The sequence below is a fragment of the Delphinapterus leucas genome, chromosome 9 (assembly GCF_059928025.1).
Source record: "Delphinapterus leucas isolate spDelLeu-1000000601 "Yukka" chromosome 9, BTC_Dleu_Yukka2, whole genome shotgun sequence".
Lineage (NCBI taxonomy): Eukaryota > Metazoa > Chordata > Mammalia > Artiodactyla > Monodontidae > Delphinapterus > Delphinapterus leucas.
In genome coordinates this window covers 80,067,774-80,090,151 of record NC_143137.1, presented here as the reverse complement: position 1 = coordinate 80,090,151, position 22,378 = coordinate 80,067,774, and the positions used below count along the sequence as shown (strand labels likewise).

Sequence of the window (22,378 nt, the reverse complement as noted above, 5' to 3'; positions counted from 1 at the left end):
AGAATACAGAAAACATTCTTTAAAAATCCAGGGGGGAAAAAAAAGTCCTCTGAAAGAGTACATTTGTGTATAAAAGAAACAGCCTTCCTAAAATATTTTAAAAAGACTATGTCAAGGATATAGAGGCTATAGTAATGAGGGAAAGAAAAAGAGAGGAGAGAGAGGGGGAGAGAGGGAGGGAAGAGGGAATGAAGGGAAAATCTGAAGATGAAATCCAGGCCACCAATAAAACAATGGAAGAGGCAAGTGGAAGAAAGTGGATGAGTGTTGATTTCCTTTAAGCGGAGAGTTAATCAATAAAATTTAAATTTGAAATAGAGTATTAAAAAACATAATTACTCAACCTCTTAATATTTTCAATTTTGTTTCTTAAACTTACTGAGATCTTTTATAAACTATGGCTAAAATATTTATTGAAATATTTTACATGACTAAAATAGTTATTGAAATTAAGTTATTCCTTTATTTTTACAATGTTATATTCTTTTTTTGTTAAATTTAAAAACAATATAATTATTTTTTGACGAAGAACAGGACTAATTTAATTCCATTTTGACAAAATTGTATGTGCCCCTCTCTTTAGCTGGCTGAAGTGCTCCAAGTAAGCGGAACTGTAAAACTGGCTTACTTTTATTTTGCACAGCTTTCTTTTTTCACACTCTCCAGTGCTTTATTCTCCTTTAAGATATGCAGTGTTCTTTCCACTTTTTTGTTTTCTTAAAAAAGAGTTTACATATATTTTATCTTTGAAAAAATGTGTATGTTGTATCTGTAAGCAACATTTATACACATACCTAGATCTATATCTCCAACTACTTTATATTTTTAGTAAAGTATATTTTAAGAAAAAATTGCAATTAACAGAACACAATCATTATTTCACAGGAAATAAAGTTGGTAAAATCCCCATTTTACAGATGAGAAAATAGTGGCTTGCATGTGTTAAGTAACTTGCCAAATTGTTAAGCATCCTAGGCAGAACTTTACTCTAGATCTTCTTATTTTAAGCATAGGGCTCTGTTCTCTCATGAACACCTTATATTTTCTTATGAATAATATTTGTAGAACACTGGCTCATTCATGGAAATATTCATTTAAAAATATTTTTTAAAAATATTATCAGAATGAAAGGATTTTTCAGGGGCTATTGTGCTATTTTATTTTACCCAGACATAGGACTTTAGAAAGCAGGGAAGGCATAGCAAACAATTATTTTAGTTGGTTAAACAATAGCTAGAAGTTATCGTCTACCTTTATACATTAGATCGATTATACAGAATATTCATATTAAAGAACAAAAACCAGCAATAAATACTTTCTGAAATATTCATAATTATATGAGAGTCTATATGGAATTGACTTAGACACACAAAGTAAAAGAAGTGTCTATTGATTAAGAAAATATTTCTTTTTTATTTGCATTATTGGTATTTTTAACACTTAACTGGATGGAGTACAAATTGAGGTGTACATTTTCCCAAAATTGTAAGCATATTATATTGCAACTTTTGCCAATGCAAGACCATTTCCAGCAAAAGTGTCTTTAGAGCAAATGTTTAATGAGCTGGAGGTGAATAAAATGTGGAAAAGTAAAGAAGCAAAGAATGTTACTTTGTAAAAGGAAAGTCTGTGTAAGGAAAAAAACAGAGCAAGTACAATTCTCAACACTTAGATTTCTTTGCATTTGCAAATTTTCGTTAATAAATACTACATAGCAATGTTGCAGGTCACTGGTGCTAGCTAATACAGTCTGAACTGGTTTTAGGTAAGACGCATATTTAGCTCTGACAGTCTATCACCTCATAATTTGTTACCTAGCTCCTATCACTCATTCCAAGTCTAAGAAAAGTTCAATATAGAATTTAGATGGATTAAAAACCAGGAATTCTGGCTTCTAGCCCTGTGAGATGGCAGGCCTGTCATTAAATATCTGTTTTGTATTTCCTCATATTGTAAAGTGAAAATATGTAATACGATTATTTACAGATCATTTATTATATCTGTCAACTTTACAGAATAAATTTTTAGACATTTTCTGATATTATCTAAATATTATTTAGTCCTGACCCTCTACTAAGCATCTTCTATCCTAGATAATTTTGTCTGTTTACTCAGGTATTCTAAACCTTCTCATTATAGAAAGTCTTAATAATGTGCTAATACTTGTTAATAGCCAAAGTAGTGATGTATAGTTGTATTTTCCTTCATTTCAATTATTTCTACTCTATCAGTTTTAGTCTAAGTGATGATCCTCTAAAAAAAAGCTAGCACAACAATGGCAAATTGTTAACGGAATGTCTAAAATGGTAATTATTCAATAAGCATTAATTCTTTTTTATGTCTCAACATTTGATGCAATGGAAGATCAGTTCTAGAAGTAATTGACAGTTTACACCTAGCAAGCGTTTCTATAGCATTAGGTCAATTGCTCAATCTATTCAAAGTAAACAAAAAAACAAAACATATGTCTTGATATATCCATATAAATCAAGACTTTTTAAATGGAAATTTCTTTAATTAAAGGTCTTCTTCTACTTCACTGAGCCTTTCAGAGAAAGGAAGTGAGCTAACGATAGCTTGTTCTATTCAACAGTCTCTCTATAATTTGCAACCATGTGTATCAACCCTACCCTACAGCCTATAATAAATTTTACCTTCCATGCTGAAATTCTCTCTCTCTCTTCCAAAAGTTCAAAGGGGTACTCACTAATTTGATGGTGGTACTCAATAATTATCTAAAATTGGTACTTCCTTTTTCTTTACACCATGTCCTTGAGTAGCAGGGAAAGCTACTAGATCTCTTAACAAGTCTGGTAATCCTATTTGTATTGAATTTCATCTCCTAGTATATTGTTGTTTTCTAGCGGCTGTATTCAAGTCATTGATATGTTTTAAACTTAGTTCTCAGAAACATGTTTTCTGGACAAAGGTTCTTACCTGTATAGAACACTTTATATGCAGGACTGAATAGAAGGAGTGAAGAATTAGTTTTTAAAGGTTTATGCTAGTAATTTAATGTTTGAAAGGAGGAAGCAAAAATGAAACTAATTTCTTCATTCTGTATTGTATTAAATTCTATTCCAAGTACTCCCACTGTAAGATCTCCTGAAGCTGACTCTCCATAAATCAGCTTGCTCATACAACAAGAATGACACCACGCAGCCAGCTCCATTATCTGACTTCTTTGCTACCTTTGTATATAACAGACGACTGTAAATGCTTGGGTCCAGCACTTTCTACTAAAACATACCATTAATAAAGTGTTAGAGAATTCCCAAGACAGGATATGTGAAATGCTTTGCAATTAGATATAAGTAATTCCTTTATAGGACAATTCAATGTATTTGGTTTTCAAAATAAATGAATCCTCATCCCAAATATATTTCACAAAATGTAGTTTTCCACTCTCTAACTGTTTAAGTATATATTCATCTGTAACCAAGTGAATAAATATTACTATAATATTATGTATAAAGAATACAGATTAAATAAATTTTAAAATAACATATGTATAGCACAGAGAACTGTATTTAATATCCTATGGTAAACCATAATGGAAAAGAATATATAAAAAAGAAAGTATATATGTATACACATTATAACTGAGTTTTATATATATATATAATATATATATGTATAACTGAGTTACTTTGCTTTACAGCAGAAATTAACACAACATGGCAAATAAACAATACTTCAACTAAAAAACAAACAAAAAAATAAAATAACATGTAAACGTCAGTCATATCATCTCAATTTTTCCTAAACCATTTGAAATAGACAGAGGTATGACTAACTTCACTTTCAAGAAAAGAGACTCTAAAGTTCAGGTTGATTAATCTGCCAAAAGTCACATAGCTAGATTAGATGCTTCCAGCAAGACACCCGAAGGTTATTGCCAAAATTTTGATTATCTATTATGTAACAGTGATTATGTGCCAAACTCATGTATATGCTTGTGAGCATGCCTATGTTGGGGGGCGTAAATTTCAGGTTTTGTAGGGAAGTTGTGCTGGAAAGACCAGGTACAGACAGGAGCAAATGCTCACCCATTCCCTTTCCAAAGCATTAGTTTGTGATCATATACTTCTTGATTTGCTGCATGTAGGGAATTACAGTATACTCGAATGGTATCCACAATGCATTCAATTTCTTAAACAACTCTCCTATTCCAGGCACATTTTGTATGTAGACTACTACATCCTTTAAAGTGTAAAGACTGTTCCTTATTTATCCTGGTCTTTTTAGCCCACAGAAAAGACACCTAGAATATATTAGATATTTAATGAATGAATCTGTAAAACTTTCTCTAATATTTACAGCAAACTTACAAATGAGGTATCATTTTCATTTAGCTCTTAGGAAAGTGATTGATAAGGCTTGACTTAAAAGCCCATGCTCTTCCCATTAAACTAAGCTGAGACCATAGATCTGGAGATATTTTGGAATCATTTTTCAAATCTGTGGTTTTCACCCCAAATAAATGCTTTTTTGTCAGTTTATTAATTGCATTCTCTGTTTACGTGCATATACAAGCCTCTGCTATTCAAAGCCATGGGGAGACATCCTAGTACATGGTCATGTCTCAGGGCTGAATGGAGTCGAAGGAGAAGGCATTTTGTTATGTTTTCATTAAGTTTTTTTTGCAAGGCAAAAGAGTTCTATAAGCTTTCATTAAGGCCCTTATTTGAAATAACCCAGATTCAAGGAGATATTTTATACAATAAGCCAGGCATTTGGGTCTAATATGATTTAAGAGTTTTGTGAAAGTAGGCCAGGCCTGAACATTCTCTATCTCTTCTTACATAAAGAAAGCCTTTCTTTCTGAGACAAAGCCAGAAAGAACATCATTTTAGAAGGAAAAAATAGATTTTTCTGATTGATCTTCAGTGTTTTTGGCATCTTTTGTCCTTTTGGTACATGATTCTTAGCATTCATTTTGCTGTGACTGAAAATAACCACAGCTCTTTAAAAAAAAAACTTTTAATTAAAGCCTCCCATCCATTATCTTGTGTGAGACCTAAAAAAAAACCCCCAAATCCTCACAAAAACAAAACAACGTCCGCTGCTAGAGAATAAAAATTGAAAACCTAAAAGGACATTATATTTTAAATATTTGCAGTTATGAAATACCCCTCAGATGTGTCAGGAAAACAAATCCTAAAATGAGTGAAATGGGAGAGCTTGTATGATATAACAAGAGGGCAGTAATGTTCTTTTCCAGAGAAGCGTCAAGTTTAAGAAGACAAGGCTAGTTTCCTGAGTTCACAAGGCATTGGCTAGACCTCCCATCTAAACTTCTTGACCTCTGGTCTAAAACCAGGAAGATTACCCACCCAGGAGAAGTGATGGGTCTACACATATTCTCTTTTTACAGAGAAACCTTAGCATAGTCATGTAATGATTTTTGAAAATAAAATCAGGTAATAGTATAATATTAGGGAAACTAGAAGTTCTTGTGAAAAATAAAAAAGTTTGTCTCTGTAAGAGTGAAGCTACCGATCCACTGTAGAATAATCCCCAGTTTCTCGTGATCAGGCAGTCAGGTAACCTCTGAATAAACCTGAGAAAACCACCTGAATGAGGGTTAAATAGATTATGAGAGTCATATGTTTCCATTGGCCCACTAGGTTACTTATATCATTTTGATTTCTTTGTGCTTAGATTAATTCTACCACTCTTAACGTACAGTACTTTTGATCTTCCTCTCAGTTTTAACCAATTCTCCAGTTTTTCACTTACTACTAATGCAATATTTGTTCCATTCTATAAAACCATTCCTCAATTCCTCAATACAATTTCTGCAGCAATCACTTTGTCTTCCTTGTCCTTAACTGCCATGCTAGATAAAAGAGCACACTATAATTCTACCTCAGTTTTGTATTCTCAGCCCACTTGGACTGTATGTGTATATATTTGCTGCTCCAGTTCCCCTCTTCATCAGTCTTACCTGCTTTGCCCCAAGAAGAACACTCGCTTGCACTTCATCACCGGGTTGTCCTTACCTTATATGACTTCTGTGGGGTTTTAGAAATGAAGAGCCAGAAGGAGATGTGAGGGTAGGAGGAGAGAGGCTGGGCTATTTTTTGTCTTCTTTGTCTCCATCCTCTCTGTCAGCTAGTTTTGCAGTGGCTGTGCCTTGTTACAAAGGCTACCACTCCTGTCTGCGATCTCCTGTACTGTGGCTGTATATCTTGCTGGGTTCTGGCAATAGCTTCCCTCCCCATGCTTCATTAGACCCAGGGTAGGAATGGCTTTTTGTTGTGGCTGGTCCTTAATACGCATCACCTTTCCTTGTTAGCTCCTTTAACCTTCCCCACCTTGTAAATGGTCATTAAATTCTTTGATATTTCCCCTTTGAATGTGTTACCTGCTTCCCACTAGGGCTTCGCAGGACATCCCCTGTTGCATATAAAGTCAGACAGTAATCCAGGGTTTGTTTTGTTTTGTTTCTTTGCTTTTTCTCTATAGGGAGACGTTCTCCCAATTCCATCTATGAAACAGTCCCCTTTGATTTGTGGTGCCACTTTGAGTTCCCATATATTCCTGGGTCTCTATCTATGCTTTGTATTCTATGTCATTTTTCCTTTCATCTTGCACAAGTACCAGACTCTTTTGTCTTTATGTTTTAACACCTTGCAGGGTAACCTCACCCTTGTTTCAGTCAGGATAGATTAGATTCTGCTGTAGTAAGAAGCACTACCAAAAGAGATTATCATACTAAGTGAAGTAAGTCAGAGGAAGACAAATATCATATAATATCACTTACATGTGGAATCTAAAAAAAAAATACAAATGAACTTATTTACAAAACAGAAAAAGACTCACAGACATAGAAAACAAACTTATGGTTACCAAAGAGGAAAGGGGTAGGGGAAGGGATAAATTAGGAGTTTGGGATTAACAGATACACACTACTATATATAAAATAGATAACCAACAAGGATGTACTGTATAGCACAGGGAACTATATTCAATATCTTGTGATAACCTATCATGGAAAAAAATCTGAAAAAGCATATATATATATATATATATATATATATATATATATATGTACATATATTCAATTTGCTGTACACCTGAAACTAAAACATTGTAAATCAACAATACATCAATTAAAAAAAAGTTAATTTAAAAAAACTGAAAGATTTTATTCTCTCTCACTGTACATATCCAATAAAGGCTGGCAGGGTCTCTGCTCTTTTTAGTCACACCATCTCATGCTGATGGGGAGTCACAATTTCCCCCCTTGCTGACTGCCATGTCTGGAGGAAAAGAGAACTCTACAAGTCTCACACCAGCAGTTAAATGTTCAGTCCAAAAATGGCACACATCTTGACCATCCATGACTCATTGGCTAGAACTAGTCAAAGGGTCAACTGTGTAACAAAGGAGCCAAACAGTCTGGGAGTCAGAGAAACAGAAATAATTAGTAAGCAACAATAATGAACACCAAAACTTCCTTTGCTCCTTTTCAAAGTTGACTTGGATGTTGAAAGTTCTCTATTATTTCATATGAATGTTCGAATAATTATATTGAGTTCCTCAAAAATATCTAGCTGGTAATTTAATCAGAATTTTATTAGACTTACATTTTTATATTTAAATTGTTTCACTACAAAGCACGGAATGATTCTACATTTATTCAGATTTCCTTTTATGCCCTTTAATAGAGTCTAAAAGTTGCCATGGATATCTTGGTTATTGTACAAGTTAAACCTAAGATACTGTTTAGTTTTGATATTATGAGTGATATTATTATTTTTGTTGCTTTGTTGCTATTGTGTATTTATGATTAATTATTGGTGATCTAGAGTAATTCTTATTAGTTCTAACATTTATCTGTTGATTCCATCAGATTTTCTGCATACATATTCAAATTGTATACAAATAATTTGTTTTATTCTTTCCCTTCCAATCACTGTACCTCTTACTCAATTTTCTTTCCCTATATATTAACCGAGACCAATGCTACGTCAAATATTAATAGTAGACATCCTTGTCAATCCTGATCTTAAAAGGTATGTGCCAAAATTTCACCTATAAGTAAAATAATTTTTAATATAATCTTTACAAAATTAAGGAAAGGCCCTATCTTTCCTAATTTGCTAGGAACTGTCATCAAAAACAGATGTTTAATGTAAATCAAATGATTTTTCTTCATCCATGTAGTTTAATTTATTATATTAGTGAATATATTAAAATTATGTATTAATCTGTCATAAAGATAGTTTTCCAATTTACATTATTATAAACAAAGCTAAAATAAACATTTTTTACACAACTCTTCACACATGGATAAAAGAATTTAGCTAGAATATAGTAGAATATTTAGGATATGTTGGAATCATTAGCCAATGATTAATCAAACATAATGCAAATTTTCAAATTTAGTTGTTGCTGTCAAATTAGTCTCGAAACAGTTTATACTAACAATTTATGTACTGCTTTTCTATCAGCACTATAATAATTTTGTCACACTTCTGCAAATTCTGAATTTTTTTAAAGGACTTTTAGAAAAATAATATATACATACACACACATACTGAATCCTGATCCATTTCTTTTATATGCATAACAAATATCTACTTTCAGTCTTCATATTGTTTTTGTTTATGTTATAATTTTTTGAACAAAAGTTTTATTTTAATTGCAATGTGGTCAAATTTGTTAGTTTTTTACACTACAGTTTTGGTTTTGTGTTTAAATAGTTTTGTTTTTTTGTTTGTTTTTTAACAGTTCTTTCATGTTTTGCCATTAGGAAGAAAGTCTCTATTTTCTTCTAAAAGTTTTTCACTTTAGGTACTCAAAACATCCTCAGTTACTCTTTATTGCTTTTTTACAGTGTGAGGTAGTAGGAATTTATTTTTCTTTGCAGGCAGCCAAATTTTCTTTAATCATTTCTTTATTTGCAGTGCAAGTTTTGTTATAAATTAAGGTTTCATATACAGGAAAATATTTTCTGGTCCATCTGCTCTGTTTCATTGTTCTACTAGATAATACATGTGCTGTACCACAGTATTTTGTATACTATAACTCTCTAATTAATCTTGATAACTAGGAATAACCCTACTTTATCATTTTTATTCAAAATTTCTTAGCCTTTACTTCCTTTATATAAATTTCAGGGTCAGCTTTCAAAATTCCACTACAAACTTTTAGTTATTTAATTGAACTTTCATGGTATTCCCATATTAAGTGGGAAACAATTGCAATCTTTATGATATTAATCTTTATGACATGCTCTATATGCCTATTCATTCAAGCCTTCTTTTTGGAATTTCAACAGTATTTTGCAATTTTCTCATAAAAGTGTGAGTATTTTGTTAGATTTATCTCCTGGAACCTTAGACTTTATCTCTACTGTGAAGAGTTTCTCTTTTTAAATACTGTTTTTGAAGTGGTCATTATAGGTGAAATAAGAAGGCCATTATTTCCTGCCTTGATTTTTCTATTTTTTCTGACTCTGATACCATTTCACCAGCTTTATTTTGAATAATAATTGTGTGATGTATATATTTCCACTTCTTTTATTTTCAACTCATCTGTGAGACTTTTACTTTAGGTAAATTTTCTGTAAATAGCAGGCAGCTAGATGTGTTTAACTACTTGGATGAAATTTCTCTTTCATTAGGTGATTTTAATACATCAACAAGTTAGAAGTAATTTGGAATTAATTTTACTTTCTGTTTAACTCCTTTGTTTTAAAACTGCACTTTTCTCTATTGTTTTCCTTCTGCCTCCTTAAGGAATGCTTTCATCTGTAAGTAACAGAAAAACTTACTTAGAATGATTAAACAAATAGGGATTCATTTCTTAATATAAAAGAAATCCAGAGATTAGCACAGGTTTGTCATTTCAGTAATGAGGCAGGCACCCAAGTTCTTTCTTTCTTTCTACTGTGTCATTTTTAGTACTTGTTTTTTTTGCCCTTTTTGTCTAATGGTTGCAAGATGCATGCTACATATCCAGGCATCACGTCTACCTTCCAGACACAATAATATGGGTCAGAGAGAAAAGGATTTTACACCACAGGGTTCTCACAAAAATCAAATTAGCTAACATAGTGCTCAGCATGTTTAAGCTCTTGACAGATTTAAGTTGTTTACATTTCCTCTTTACTATAATGGAAATCATTTCTTATTATCCAATTTTTATAAACCCCAAATCATTTTGATCCCCAAGTCCAGGCAGTATATCGTACCCTATCCTTCTGGCAGGAACTTCACACTGATACCTCCAGAGTGTACCAATCACTAATTGGTTTAGGTGAACAGTGCCTCCTGGAACTGGGCTTCACTCATCTTACATACATGAGCAGCACTGACCTCAGGCTTCCTAGTAAATGAAGCATGCAAGATCATTGATACTCCTGATAAATACAAACACAATTACTATTAAAGTTGAAATTATTAAGTAGAGAATTTAGTCACCTACCTTCAAAGAACAAAAAATAGAATGTTCTATGGACTAATTGCTACTGCTTGCCACCACTTCTGAAAACCTGCTACCAATTTTACTATTTCTGATTGACTGAAGCTAAGCCCTTTTCTAATCAAAAATAGCTATCATTTCCCCAAGTGCTTCAACAGCAAAATAAAAGCCTCCTATATTCTCTCTATACTCAGTTTACACAGTGATACTCTGAATAAGTAGTTAATATTAGCTCTCTTTTAAGTCCTCATAAGTCAATCATTTTCCTCAAATGACAAAGATAGTATCTGGTACAAAAGCACTTGGCATTATTATCCCCCAAATTAGTAAATTAGACTTTCTTTGGTTTCTTTTTTAAAGGTTGAAATTATAGGAAATGGATGAACCATAATTTTAGACTGGCCAAAGTATATTGAGAATATACTACTGGGTATTGCAAAGATTGGCATGTCACTTTAGCTCACAGTAAAATAATCCTTGAAATCAGACTCACATAAAAATGCTTCATCAATAGTGGATTGACATGAGTAAGTTTTCTGAAAAAGAAGAGTAAATTATTTTTAAATAATCAAAACACCAATAAATATTTTAAAAATTAAATAATCAGCGCTTTGAAAAGAAAGGCAATGACCTGTAAATTTTTAATTGAAATTTACCCAAATAATATTATCTTTTTCAAAATAAATTGATGTATTTTATTTTTATTTACTTTTGGCTGCATTGGGTCTTCGTTGCTGCACGCAGGTTTTCTCTAGTTGCGGCGAGTGGGGGCTACTTTTTGTTGCAGTGTGCGGGCTTCTTATTGCAGTGGCTTCTCTTGTTGCGGAGCATGGTTTCAGTAGTTGTGGCACATGGGCTCAGTAGCTGCAGCTCGCGGGCTCTAGAGCACAGGCTCAGTAGTTGCGGCGCACGAGCTTAGTTGCTCCGTGGCATGTGGGATCTTCCCAGACCAGGGCTCGAACCCATGTCACCTGCATTGGCAGGCGGATTCTTAACCACTGCGCCACCAGGGAAGCCCTATGTCAGTTTTAAGAGGACTGATAATGCAGTAGTGCATCCAAGATTGTAAATCTATTGTGGTCATATATGTTTAGCCAGAAGAAGCCAAAATAAAAAAAGAGTAAAATGTTGAATTTCTGGAAATAGTCCCCATGCCACATTGGAAATGATACGCTAAATGAATTATCCATTAATACTTGATGAATTTTGAAACTTTTTTCACGTTATTATAGAATATCAAAACACATTTCAGAAATTTATTCTAGCCCTCGCTCTGTTCTGTATTTCATTCCAAGCAAAACTCTTCTACAGTTTCTATGTAATAAGTAGTTACGATACTTATTTTTATTATTATTCCTATTAGTTACATTCTTTATTTAAAAAAATTCCCTTTAATACTTAGTAGAAATTTTTCTAGCATCTATTTAAGAGGTTTTTGTGTGTGTTTGTTTTGCCATATCCCTGACTGCTCCATTCAGATTCATGGATTTCAGTACATTTTTGAAAGTATACGCAGATATATTCTAACATAAATCTCTTATTTTATCTTTCCAGTATCCCTTGTCTTCTTCTACCACTACACTGGGAAGGTCTGCCCCCAAATCCAAATGGGTCTGTTAGGTTGAAAACCACCATATTTCATTTTCTTTGCCAGAGTGATTGTTCCAGAGGTGGGCATCTGAGCCACGTAGGAAAAAGTACAGTGCTTCACTTAGGATATTTGAGACATATTCTCTCTTTCCCTTCAGTCAAGAGCTTAAAAGTGGGTCCCAGAACACCTGGGAGCTCTGTCCCCAGCCTCATGGAACAGCCTGAGTACAAGGTTAACTTGCAGGGAAAACTGAGAAAAGAGTTGAGAATCTAGAACAGGCTGGAGGCTGGTATTTCCTGAGGCTATTTCCAGCTATGAACTTCTCAATTATAGCAACCTATAAACATTCTTTTCTTTTAAGTTAGTTTGTGTTGTTATCTGTCTCTCAACAGCGAAAGATACTGCCTTATATAGGTATAGTTGAGGAAATATCATGTTAAAAAATTGCATCCTGGATGTAATGAACAAATAAATGTCAAAATTACTCAATATTGTTTTCTAAAAATTTAAAATACTTTAGGTAGGTTTAATGGAGTATAAATAATATGTAGTAAGCACTCATGTAATGACAGGTCAGCTTAAGAAATAAAACATAAATTCAGATGAAGCCAATTATGGAACCCTTCCCCAACTGCGTCCTTCTCCCACATCCCCAAAGTAATTATTATTAATTTGATGATTATATTTTAATACGATTACTATGTATATATGTATCATCTAAGCACTTCTCACTACACTGGACCCTAAACCTGGTCTGAGACATCATCATCTATTCCCTGGATAAGTGCAATAAACACCCAACAGTTCTTCCTTCTTCTGCTTTTCTTCCCTGCAGAATAGTCTCAAAAGAGTAGTTGGGATGAATCTTTTAAAACTTAAGTCAGACTGTTGCATTCCTTGGCTCAAAACCCTCCAACAATGTCCCACACCACTTTCAATAGGAGGCAAAGTTCATGCTGTGTTCTCCTAGGCTCCTGTTCCTCCTCTGACCTCCTCACCTCTGCTCTTCCTTGCCACACTAGCTCCCTTTTCATTGGACGTGTGGGGCTCATTTCTCCTTAAAAACATTTTGTTCTGCCTGGACAATTCTCCCCCCAGGTATCCGCGTGGCTCTCTTTCATCTCCTCCAGTGTTGACACAACTGTCTCTCAGTGAATCTTTCCCAGAAAACACTACTCCCAACTTTTTTTTTAACTGCAATTGCCCAGAATTGAGCTGCTCACACTCCTCAATTCATAGCCCACAAGCACTCAATCAGCATTGTCTCTGCCAGGATCCTTCTTTGTATAGTATTTAATTATCTTTATAGTTTTCCCTTTCATCCCAATAAATTCAACTCATCACCCTCCCAACAGCAGCCACCCAATCTTGTATATTTACTACAATCCTTTCAATCCAACTTCCATATATTTGTTTATATAAATATTTACATAATGAGGTAGCTATAAAAATGTAGTATTACTTTGTATTTATTTATTTTTAATGGAAATAATATTGTGCTATAAATCTCTTTCTTGATTATGACAAATTATATGCCAACAAATTTGACAACCTAGAAGAAATGGACAAGTCTCTAGAAACATACAGCCTAGAAGGGAAATAGAATCTGTAATTTAAAAACTCCCTACAAAACAAAACTACACTAAAATCTGATACATTTGGGTTGGCCAAAAAGTTCGTTCGGATTTTCCATAGCATCTTAAGAAATATTTTTTTGCGTAAATATTCACTTCAATTTCACAGGTGTATTACTAGGCTTGATTTATCCTTTAGTCTCTTGGAGTCTTAATGTCTGGATTCAAAAAATATTTATTGTGTGGGTATTTTGTAGAAGTCTCAGTGCTAGACATTGGGAATATCATAAATATTATAATATCTATTTTAGAGGGTTATTGTGAGAATGGAGCTGCCAAATTTTTAAAGATCCCAGCAAAATGTTTAGCAAATAAATATCAGTTGTAATGTTGTCGTGGTTATTGCTGTTAAGGAGGATGTGCTGGGTTTTTTTGAGAGGATGAGTCATCAAGTAGAATGGATAATATGTATATGTATTTATTTATTCAATAGCAACAATGTCACAATAAAATATGTAAGGTAAAGCCCTGTTACTGCTACTTAGTATTTCATACACCAGTGATAGTTGTCTGTGCGCCAGAGGGTTATGTAAATTACAGGAATCACAGTGGTATGTTATTTAATGGATAAGAAGCATCTTCTGTGATAACAGTCTAAAACTGCATTTGCTTGGTGCAGGAAAATACTCAGATGCAAAAGATGACTTGAGTAGATAGCAAAGCATATTTTTAAAATAAAACATTTAAACAGGCAAATGCTTCTTTTCTACAATTGTATTGTCGCAAAGCAAACAGTAGAATATATTGATTTTTTTAGAGACCAGCAGTCACTTAATAAAGCAGTGTGGACTTTCCTCAGAGTGTATTATCTCATGTCTGGGTTACTTTCTTACCTGTAAAATTGGTTCCTTTAGGGAAAGTGTTACTTGGTTGAGCAAGGTCTACTTTTGTGAAATGTGCTGTTTTTGTGGGGTTTTTTTTTTTTGTCAGTTCTACTCTTTTTTACTTAAATGTAGGGGTTTTTTTCCTGTAGAAAGTTATATAAATTTCCAAATGACTTTCTGGATAAAATAAGTCAGAATGTTTCAGTTAGAGAAAGTAATTAATAATCTAAATGGTAGAAAAATGAATTATCTTCAATGAATTTTGTATTTTCCAAAATTCTGAAATTTATTTCTTGCTGGGCATTTAGAAAATTCATTTTGACTTTTGAGTGAAATGAAAAAAAGGTTAAAACTACTTGGTAGTTTGAATTCTACAGCATTTTTTCCCCAGAGATTTTGTATTTTATTGTTATTGGTTACAGTTAAATTTCTTAAAAGTGAAAAAGCTCCTTGTGTATAGCATTGGTGCTATCAGAATATCTTTAATGAGTATGTTAAACAGAGTACTTAGTTGCAATAACTATTACTAAAAAAGCTTTAAGAGAATGGATATTCATAATCATTTAGGGTAATAATAGGAAATTAGTTATTACAAACTGCCACTTTTTTCTCATACTTGTTAACACTGATCATTATCCCTCATTTTTTATTTCCTCATATATCAAAAGGTTGAATCATTTTACATAATTTTATGACTTCTTTTTCAAAAATCAATTCTCCCTTGGCCTAACTCTTCACTTCCCCAAACCCTTAATAAAATTGCCAAGAAAAATCTACTGTCAAGTCTTTTTATATGTTTCTTTGGTTCTTTATATTCATATTTCTCAGAATAATTTTGTATTGCCTTCATTAATTTATTGATATTTAAATTTTGGTAGATGAAGAGTTAGCCTTCCTCCACCTTGACATATAGTTATGACATATAGTTTAATCTTGATTAAACTAATATTTGGAATTTACATTAATGTGACTAATATTGTTCACTTCTGAGACCATTGGGTATTTCATGGAGTTCTCAAAGATTTCTTTTGTGTTTTATCCTCAAGTTATTAATTACTGTGTTTTTTTTTTTTTTTTTTTTTTTTTTTTTTTTGCCATACGCGGGCCTCTCACTGTTGTGGCCTCTCCCGTTGCGGAGCACAGGCTCCGGACGCGCAGGCTCATCGGCCACGGCTCACAGGCCCAGCCGCTCCACGGCATGCGGGATCCTCCCGGACCGGGGCACGAACCCGCGTCCCCTGCATCGGCAGGCGGACTCTCAACCACTGCGCCACCAGGGAAGCCCAATTACTGTGTTTTACAATTTGCTTTGCTTTCTATGTACCTATTCCTAACTGTTCCCAAAATTTCCAAGAGTACTCAACCCTTCTGAAGACCATTTTTCACTTGGCTAGATACTGACGCCTGTCAATTCCTCTTTTCCTTCCCACACTAACACCTCACTCGTCATCCACTTGCAGCTAGAACTCACCATATCTGCTCAGATTTTCCCACGTGTTCTCTCTGCCTGCTGCATGACTACTGTCTTTAGAATCTCCTCATTTCACCATTGATGGCCCCACTCTTCTTTTCTCTACCTTTCTTGTCTCTTGGCTCCCAAGTTGTGTGTGTGTGCGGTGGGGGGAGGGGTCAGTGTGTGTTTGAGTGTGGTTTACTCTCTATGTTGGTGGAACATACCCTCAAGTAACTTCCAGATAGGTAGCATGGAGACCTAAAATTTTTTGAGAACTAGACATCCCAAAATGATTTTATTCAACCCTTATACTTAATAGATAGTTTGTGGATAGAATTTTAGTTTATACTCTCTTCCACTTGGAATTTCAAGGGCATTACCCATGACCCTCTTTTAAGTGTCTATTATTGCTGTTGAGACATCGTATGGATTCTTATCCTTCCTCCTTTGTATGTAATGTATTTTAATTAGGTTTATGGGAATATCGGAATCTTCTTTATATCTCTTGCTGTTTTGAGTACAGTAATTTTATGGACGTTTTTAATATCAGATAGAACAAGATTTAAAATGGTTTTATAAGCTACATAGTACCTGTAATGTAATTGATATTAATCTTAGTTAACTGGCCATAATCATTAACAATGTTAGTTTTCTTTCGAATAGTTGCAGCTAGTTTTATAAATTTATTCTTCATGCAATAGCACTGTAACCATTAATGTTAAAAAATCTTGGAAAGTACAATAGGCAAGAGTCAGTTGATATTAGATTATATATCTGTAGATTTTAACCCACACTGTTTAATTAGTTGACTCTGGGTGAATGGTGTCATTGTTCTATGTCTCTGTTTCCATAACTTTAAAATCGAAATCATTATTCTATGTCTATATCCCCTACTGTTTTGTGACAATGAACTGGATAATGTAAAGGCATTTAGAACAAAGTAAAACTATATATCTGTAATATTTATATGTCTTGTTTTGTTAATTTTCTACAACTATGCTAAGAGAATATTCTTAGTTTATATTCATTCACTACCCTTTGCTATGTTTTAATGTCCTTATCTTGATTCAAAAGCCTCTCTCCCATAAATAAATCAGAGCACCAACTCCCAACGCAAACAGTTTGGGGACTTCTAGGCAAAGAAGACATTTTCAAAGAATATTAAAAACTGCCATTAGAGATATGAATCCCTGAAAGTCTAAAATATCCTGGGCTTAAATTTAGCAAATGTCAATTCTTTGATGTGTGCTTAAGGCTAAGAAACAGTCAAGATCTATTCCAGAAATTTAATTCATTTAATTCGTTTTTAGTGGTCAATTAATAACCTCCAGTGACGCATCTGTCTCACAGTAAAGACCCAGAATTATTTTTTGTTTCAATAATAGACAATTTTTAGGATATGCTTTCAATGTTAAATTCCCAGTCAGTAATCCAGGACTAGAAATCAGTAGCACTGAATTTTAAACTCAGGCCATTTAGTAAAGCATAATAAGGTCTAGAAAAGACATACCTTCATAGAGGGGAGGCATTACTATACAACGGATCACATCAGATTTATTCTGGGAAGAAGAGTAGTTTGAAATACTGTAATAAATATATGTATCATCTTTTCAAAACAAACTGGAAAATGTAGGACCTTGAAAACATCTTTTCTGGTGGAATGCCAAAGGCAGAAAAAGAAACCATTTCAGAAAACATGAGTTTAAAAGTCTTGGGGAAAATCAGGTCAGAAGTATTCACTTACATGATACAGGCGATGACTGGGACAATGACCGCTAGCATTTATTGACTACGTGCCAGCCATAGTGCCAAGCGCCTTACACTCGTTATTTCCATCAATCCTTGCAATACACTGATAAGGTAAAATACTACTGTTATTCTTACTTTTGTAGATTAGGAATCAGAGACTTAGAGAATATGAGTAACTTGTCTAATATCATACATATAAAAATTGTCATGTGCACACTGGCGTATAAAGATATACCATGTCGGGCTTCCCTGGTGGCGCAGTGGTTGAGAGTCCGCCTGCCGATGCCGGGGACACGGGTTCGTGCCCCGGTCCGGGAAGATCCCACATGCTGTGCAGCGGCTGGGCCCGTGAGCCATGGCTGCTGAGCCTGCGCGTCCGGAGCCTGTGCTCCGCGACAGGAGAGGCCACAACAGTGAGAGGCCCGCGTACCGCAAAAAAAAAAAAAGAAAAAAGGAAAAAAAAAAAACAGACAAAATTTACATCATACATATACCTCAAGTCCAACACAAGGTTAAGTCCGTATTTCTATGGGGACAAAACAAAATCTTACACTTTAAATTGGTATCTTCTTCTTATCTGCTTAGAACAAATAAATTTCTGTCTGATTCGATAATTTTCTCCCCAACCTCTGCCTATATGTTCTTCTTAATGTAAAATTGTTCATAAAGGTTTTTTAAAAAATATCTTTATTGGAATATAATTGGTTTACAATGGTGTGTTAGTTTCTGCTGTATAACAAAGTGAATCAGCTATATGTGTACATATATCCCCATATCGCCTCCCTCGTGAGCCTCCCTCCCACCCTCCTTATCCCACCCCTCTAGGCGGACACAAAGCACCGAGCTGATCTCCCTGTGCTATGCAGCAGCTTCCCACTAGCTATCTATTTTAAATCTGGTAGTGTATATATGTCAGTGCTACTCTCTCACTTCATCCCAGCTTCCCTTTCCCCCACCCCCGTGTCCTCAAGTCTGTCCTCTACGTCTGCGTCTTTATTCCTGCCCTGCCACTAGGTTCATCAGTACCGTTTTTTTAGATTCCATATATATGCGTTAGCATATGGTATTTGTTTTTCTCTTTCTGACTTACTTCACTCTGTATGACAGACTCTAGGTCCATCCACCTCATTACAAATAACTCAGTTTGTTCCTTTTTATGGCTGAGTAATATTCCATTGTATAATGTACCACATCTTCTTTATCACACTTGTAATAAATGTTTAACATTTACTCTTCTCGCTAGATTGTAAGCTCCATGAGGGCAGTCTGTCTTAATCATCGTATGTAGCACAGTAGTTGGCACATAGTATTTGCTCAGTAAATATTGTTGTCTGACCATAGTTTAAAAGAAAACTATGTTGAAATATTATTTTAGATTTCTTTTTAAAATTTACTGATATGAAAATTTTATTACATGAAGAGCATAGTGAAAAGGTCTTAATGAAATGATTTATAAAATGAATCTATACCAAGTGTTTTGTCTCCTTATTTAGCTATTTCCTTTGATACGATCAGTACCAATTTGTTTTGTGTTTTTGTTATACTATTTCAAAGGAGGGGACTTTCTAGTGCATTAATTGTAAGTGTGCACACTACACCCTGTGAAAAATAATAATACAGAAAAGCAAAGAAAGGTGAAAATGAAAAAGAATTTTTTCATAGATTTTGAAGACTCGACTAAATAAATGGAGAAATTTTGTGTTCCATTTTAAAGCTCCTACAAGTATAATGTATATTTACTTGGTATCTAAGTAAAATTTCTTCACTTGGGACTTTAATCATCACAGTACTTCACATAGTACTTCTTTGTTTGTTGTTAGACATGGATGCTTTCTAACTCTGGCACGTGGCTAGGCCTAACTGAGATACCCCTCTCTGTGGTATGCTACTGTTCATGTGGGGGCAGGGACCCTGATACAGCCAGGGCACTGCTAGCCCACTGGCAGCCTCTCTGAGGCCAGAATATCCCTGTAGCTTGTCGAGGGTATACCTGCTGCATTTTGAAGTATAACTTTCCTATAAAGGTTTAATATTTATTGCAGTTTTCTTTTTCATATTATTAGCAAACTCTTATGTATCTCTTATAGAACTACTCATAACTTCACATAAATGTGTTACTTGTAAATTTGCTTATTGTCAAAATATCATAAGTAACTCAGTCAAAAATAATTTGTCCAAAATATTGCTGCCAAAAGGGCATGACTCACATTACATTACTTATTCCATATGGTTCCCATCTTCAACTCCCACCCCTCTGCCCAGTAACTAATCTGAGATTAACTGTTGATAAGGGTCAGTTCACTAAAATATAAACACATTGACTCATAAGTTTACATAAAATATAAAGTAGCCTATGACTGGCTTCTTCTTGGAAAACAAGCATGTTTTGTGTGGGACTGATAGGAAATAAGAAGGCAGCATTAGGATGAACAATTTCTATTCTTTTCAAATGTTAACATCTATACTAAAATAATTTTATTTATAAACTTTAAGGTTAAGAGAAAGATGAAGTTAAGTAGCTAAAACTTTTGGGAAAAAGCACCCATGAATTGCTTCTCTGTATACATGAAGTATAGAGTCAGATGAAAATCAATGGCCATTACTTTAATATAAGATTATATTGTTTATTCATTCACTTAAACATTCTTGAAGCAACTTTACGGGCAAGGCTTTCTGCTAAGTGCTGGGACACCAAGATGCATAAATCATAGCTCTGGTCTGAGAGTTGTTCAGCCTTATGAAGGAGACAGGCACAGAAATAGGTAAATTTAAGTCAAAGAACAATAATAACACAAGATGAAAATTACGGTATAAATAGGCACAGATTTTGTGAGTGATAGACAAGTATAGGAGGAGAAAGAGGGAAAACTGAATTCAGGGCGTATGTAGTTTGATGCATCTATGGAATTTCCAGGTAAAGTATTGTACCAGCCCTATGCCTGTGTACCCTTGGATGCACCTTTGGTCTTTCTCTGCCCTGCTTTCAGAAGAGCTGCTCCCTAGCATGTTTTCCAGCCTCCCCTGTTAGTTGGCTTCCAGCTAATTTGACCAGGCCCTGGCAGAGACTGGAGAAGGGGAGGAAGGGAGAAACTGGGATATTTCTCCCCATCCTTGTCTATCTCAATATATATTTCTATCTTTTGTTGTGTCTCTTCCTTACCTGCTGATCCCAGCAGACAGGCTTATCTTGGTTTCAGCTCTCCCTGCCCTCCAGCCTTTAGGGACAGTAGCTTTCTTCTGCTACCTCCCTACCCGCTGCTGGGTTTCTCAGCATCTTATACGTATATAATAATTGCCAGCCATAAATGTCCTATTTTTAAAATACATATATTTTTAATATGGTTTCTATTTTCTTGGTTGGGCACAAATGCCTGGTGGATATCTGAGTCTGAATTCCAGGGAGCTTGGATGGCAATCAACATATAGACAAGAGTTGATGAGTTTATGCAGAGGGAAGATGGGTAAAAGGAATGGTGGATTGAGGATGGGACCGTGGGACCACGGCAACAAGTAGAGGAAGCACAGTCTTTGAATGAGTTCAAATAAAAATTTTTAGTAGAACCAGAAATATGTGATATCTACTTAAGTCCACTAGGAAACTTAAGCATCACTTAGACCCAGCATTTTTCAGATCAGGTTTCTAAAGATAGAAAGATCAGGTCACCAGTCAAGACAAGATTTGAACCTTAAATCTGGGTTTCCTATTTCCTCATCGAATGTCCATGTGGTACCATGCCATTAATCATTCTTTTTAATAGCGTGTGATTTGGCGTCATTTTCATGGATTCAATCACTTGCTCTTACCTTGTGTGATGTTTGCACTTCAGTTTCTTTTCATGTAAAACCAGGTACCTTCATAGGTAATTGTACGAATTAAATGAGATAATATGTGAAAAGTACTTAGAATAGTGTTAAGTACTTAGAATAGTTAAAATTATTGAGAGTGTAAATCATGATGTATACCAGTGCTATCAGATCTTATCAAAACATTAGGAAAAAAATTTTTTAAATGAAGGAAAAGTCATTGTGCACCTTAGAGATACTGATTATGTGTGGAAGAAAAGGATATTTTTTTGCATTTTGTAATACATTTATAATACTATTTAATAAAACAAAGTTTAATTTCAAATTAAGTTTTCACTTTAGAAGTTAGTTCAGTCATTATTTTTTCTATAAAAAGATTTTTACACCATTAGTTTCCTCTTAGTTCCACATTTTTAAGGCTTGCCATTGACTTAAATGAGGTTTCATGATTTTCTATTTGTATAGTATTTTAAACAAAAACATTTTTTTAAATTTCAAGATATTTTTTCCCAGAGAAAGTCTTCAAGTTTCATTCTGTAATCCTCATTCTTCTTTCCCTTTAAAATTTGTAGTACCCCAAAGTGCTTAAATGTTAAATATGAATGTTAAATGAAGTGACAAAGTCATTCTAATTTAATAGATCATATGGATAATGGTGACTTATTTCCTAGTGCTTTTGGTATTAGTGCTTAGAAATTAACATTCATATTAAAACAAAAACAAAGCAAACAGTATAGCATACAGATACAACCAAAATCCAGTGTATTGTAAACTGTAACTTACCTTCAGTGTCTGCTAGTCCTACGCCTACTCCTGGCTGTTTTATAGTCTCTTGCCCATTCTGCCCCATCTTTCCTCTGTTTAAAAAGGAAATAAAAGTTTATAT

At 34.1% G+C, this 22,378-nt stretch overlaps 1 protein-coding gene across 1 annotated transcript in view; it reads right to left on the bottom strand.

Annotated features, from left to right (window-relative positions):
* PCLO (piccolo presynaptic cytomatrix protein) overlaps nucleotides 1-22,378 on the bottom strand; it is a 366,748-nt gene that overhangs the window by 17,220 nt on the left and 327,150 nt on the right. The window contains exon 22 of the mRNA XM_089917758.1: nucleotides 22,276-22,349. Coding sequence (XP_089773884.1) covers nucleotides 22,276-22,349 — 74 coding nt within the window. The remainder of the gene's footprint in view (nucleotides 1-22,275; nucleotides 22,350-22,378) is intronic.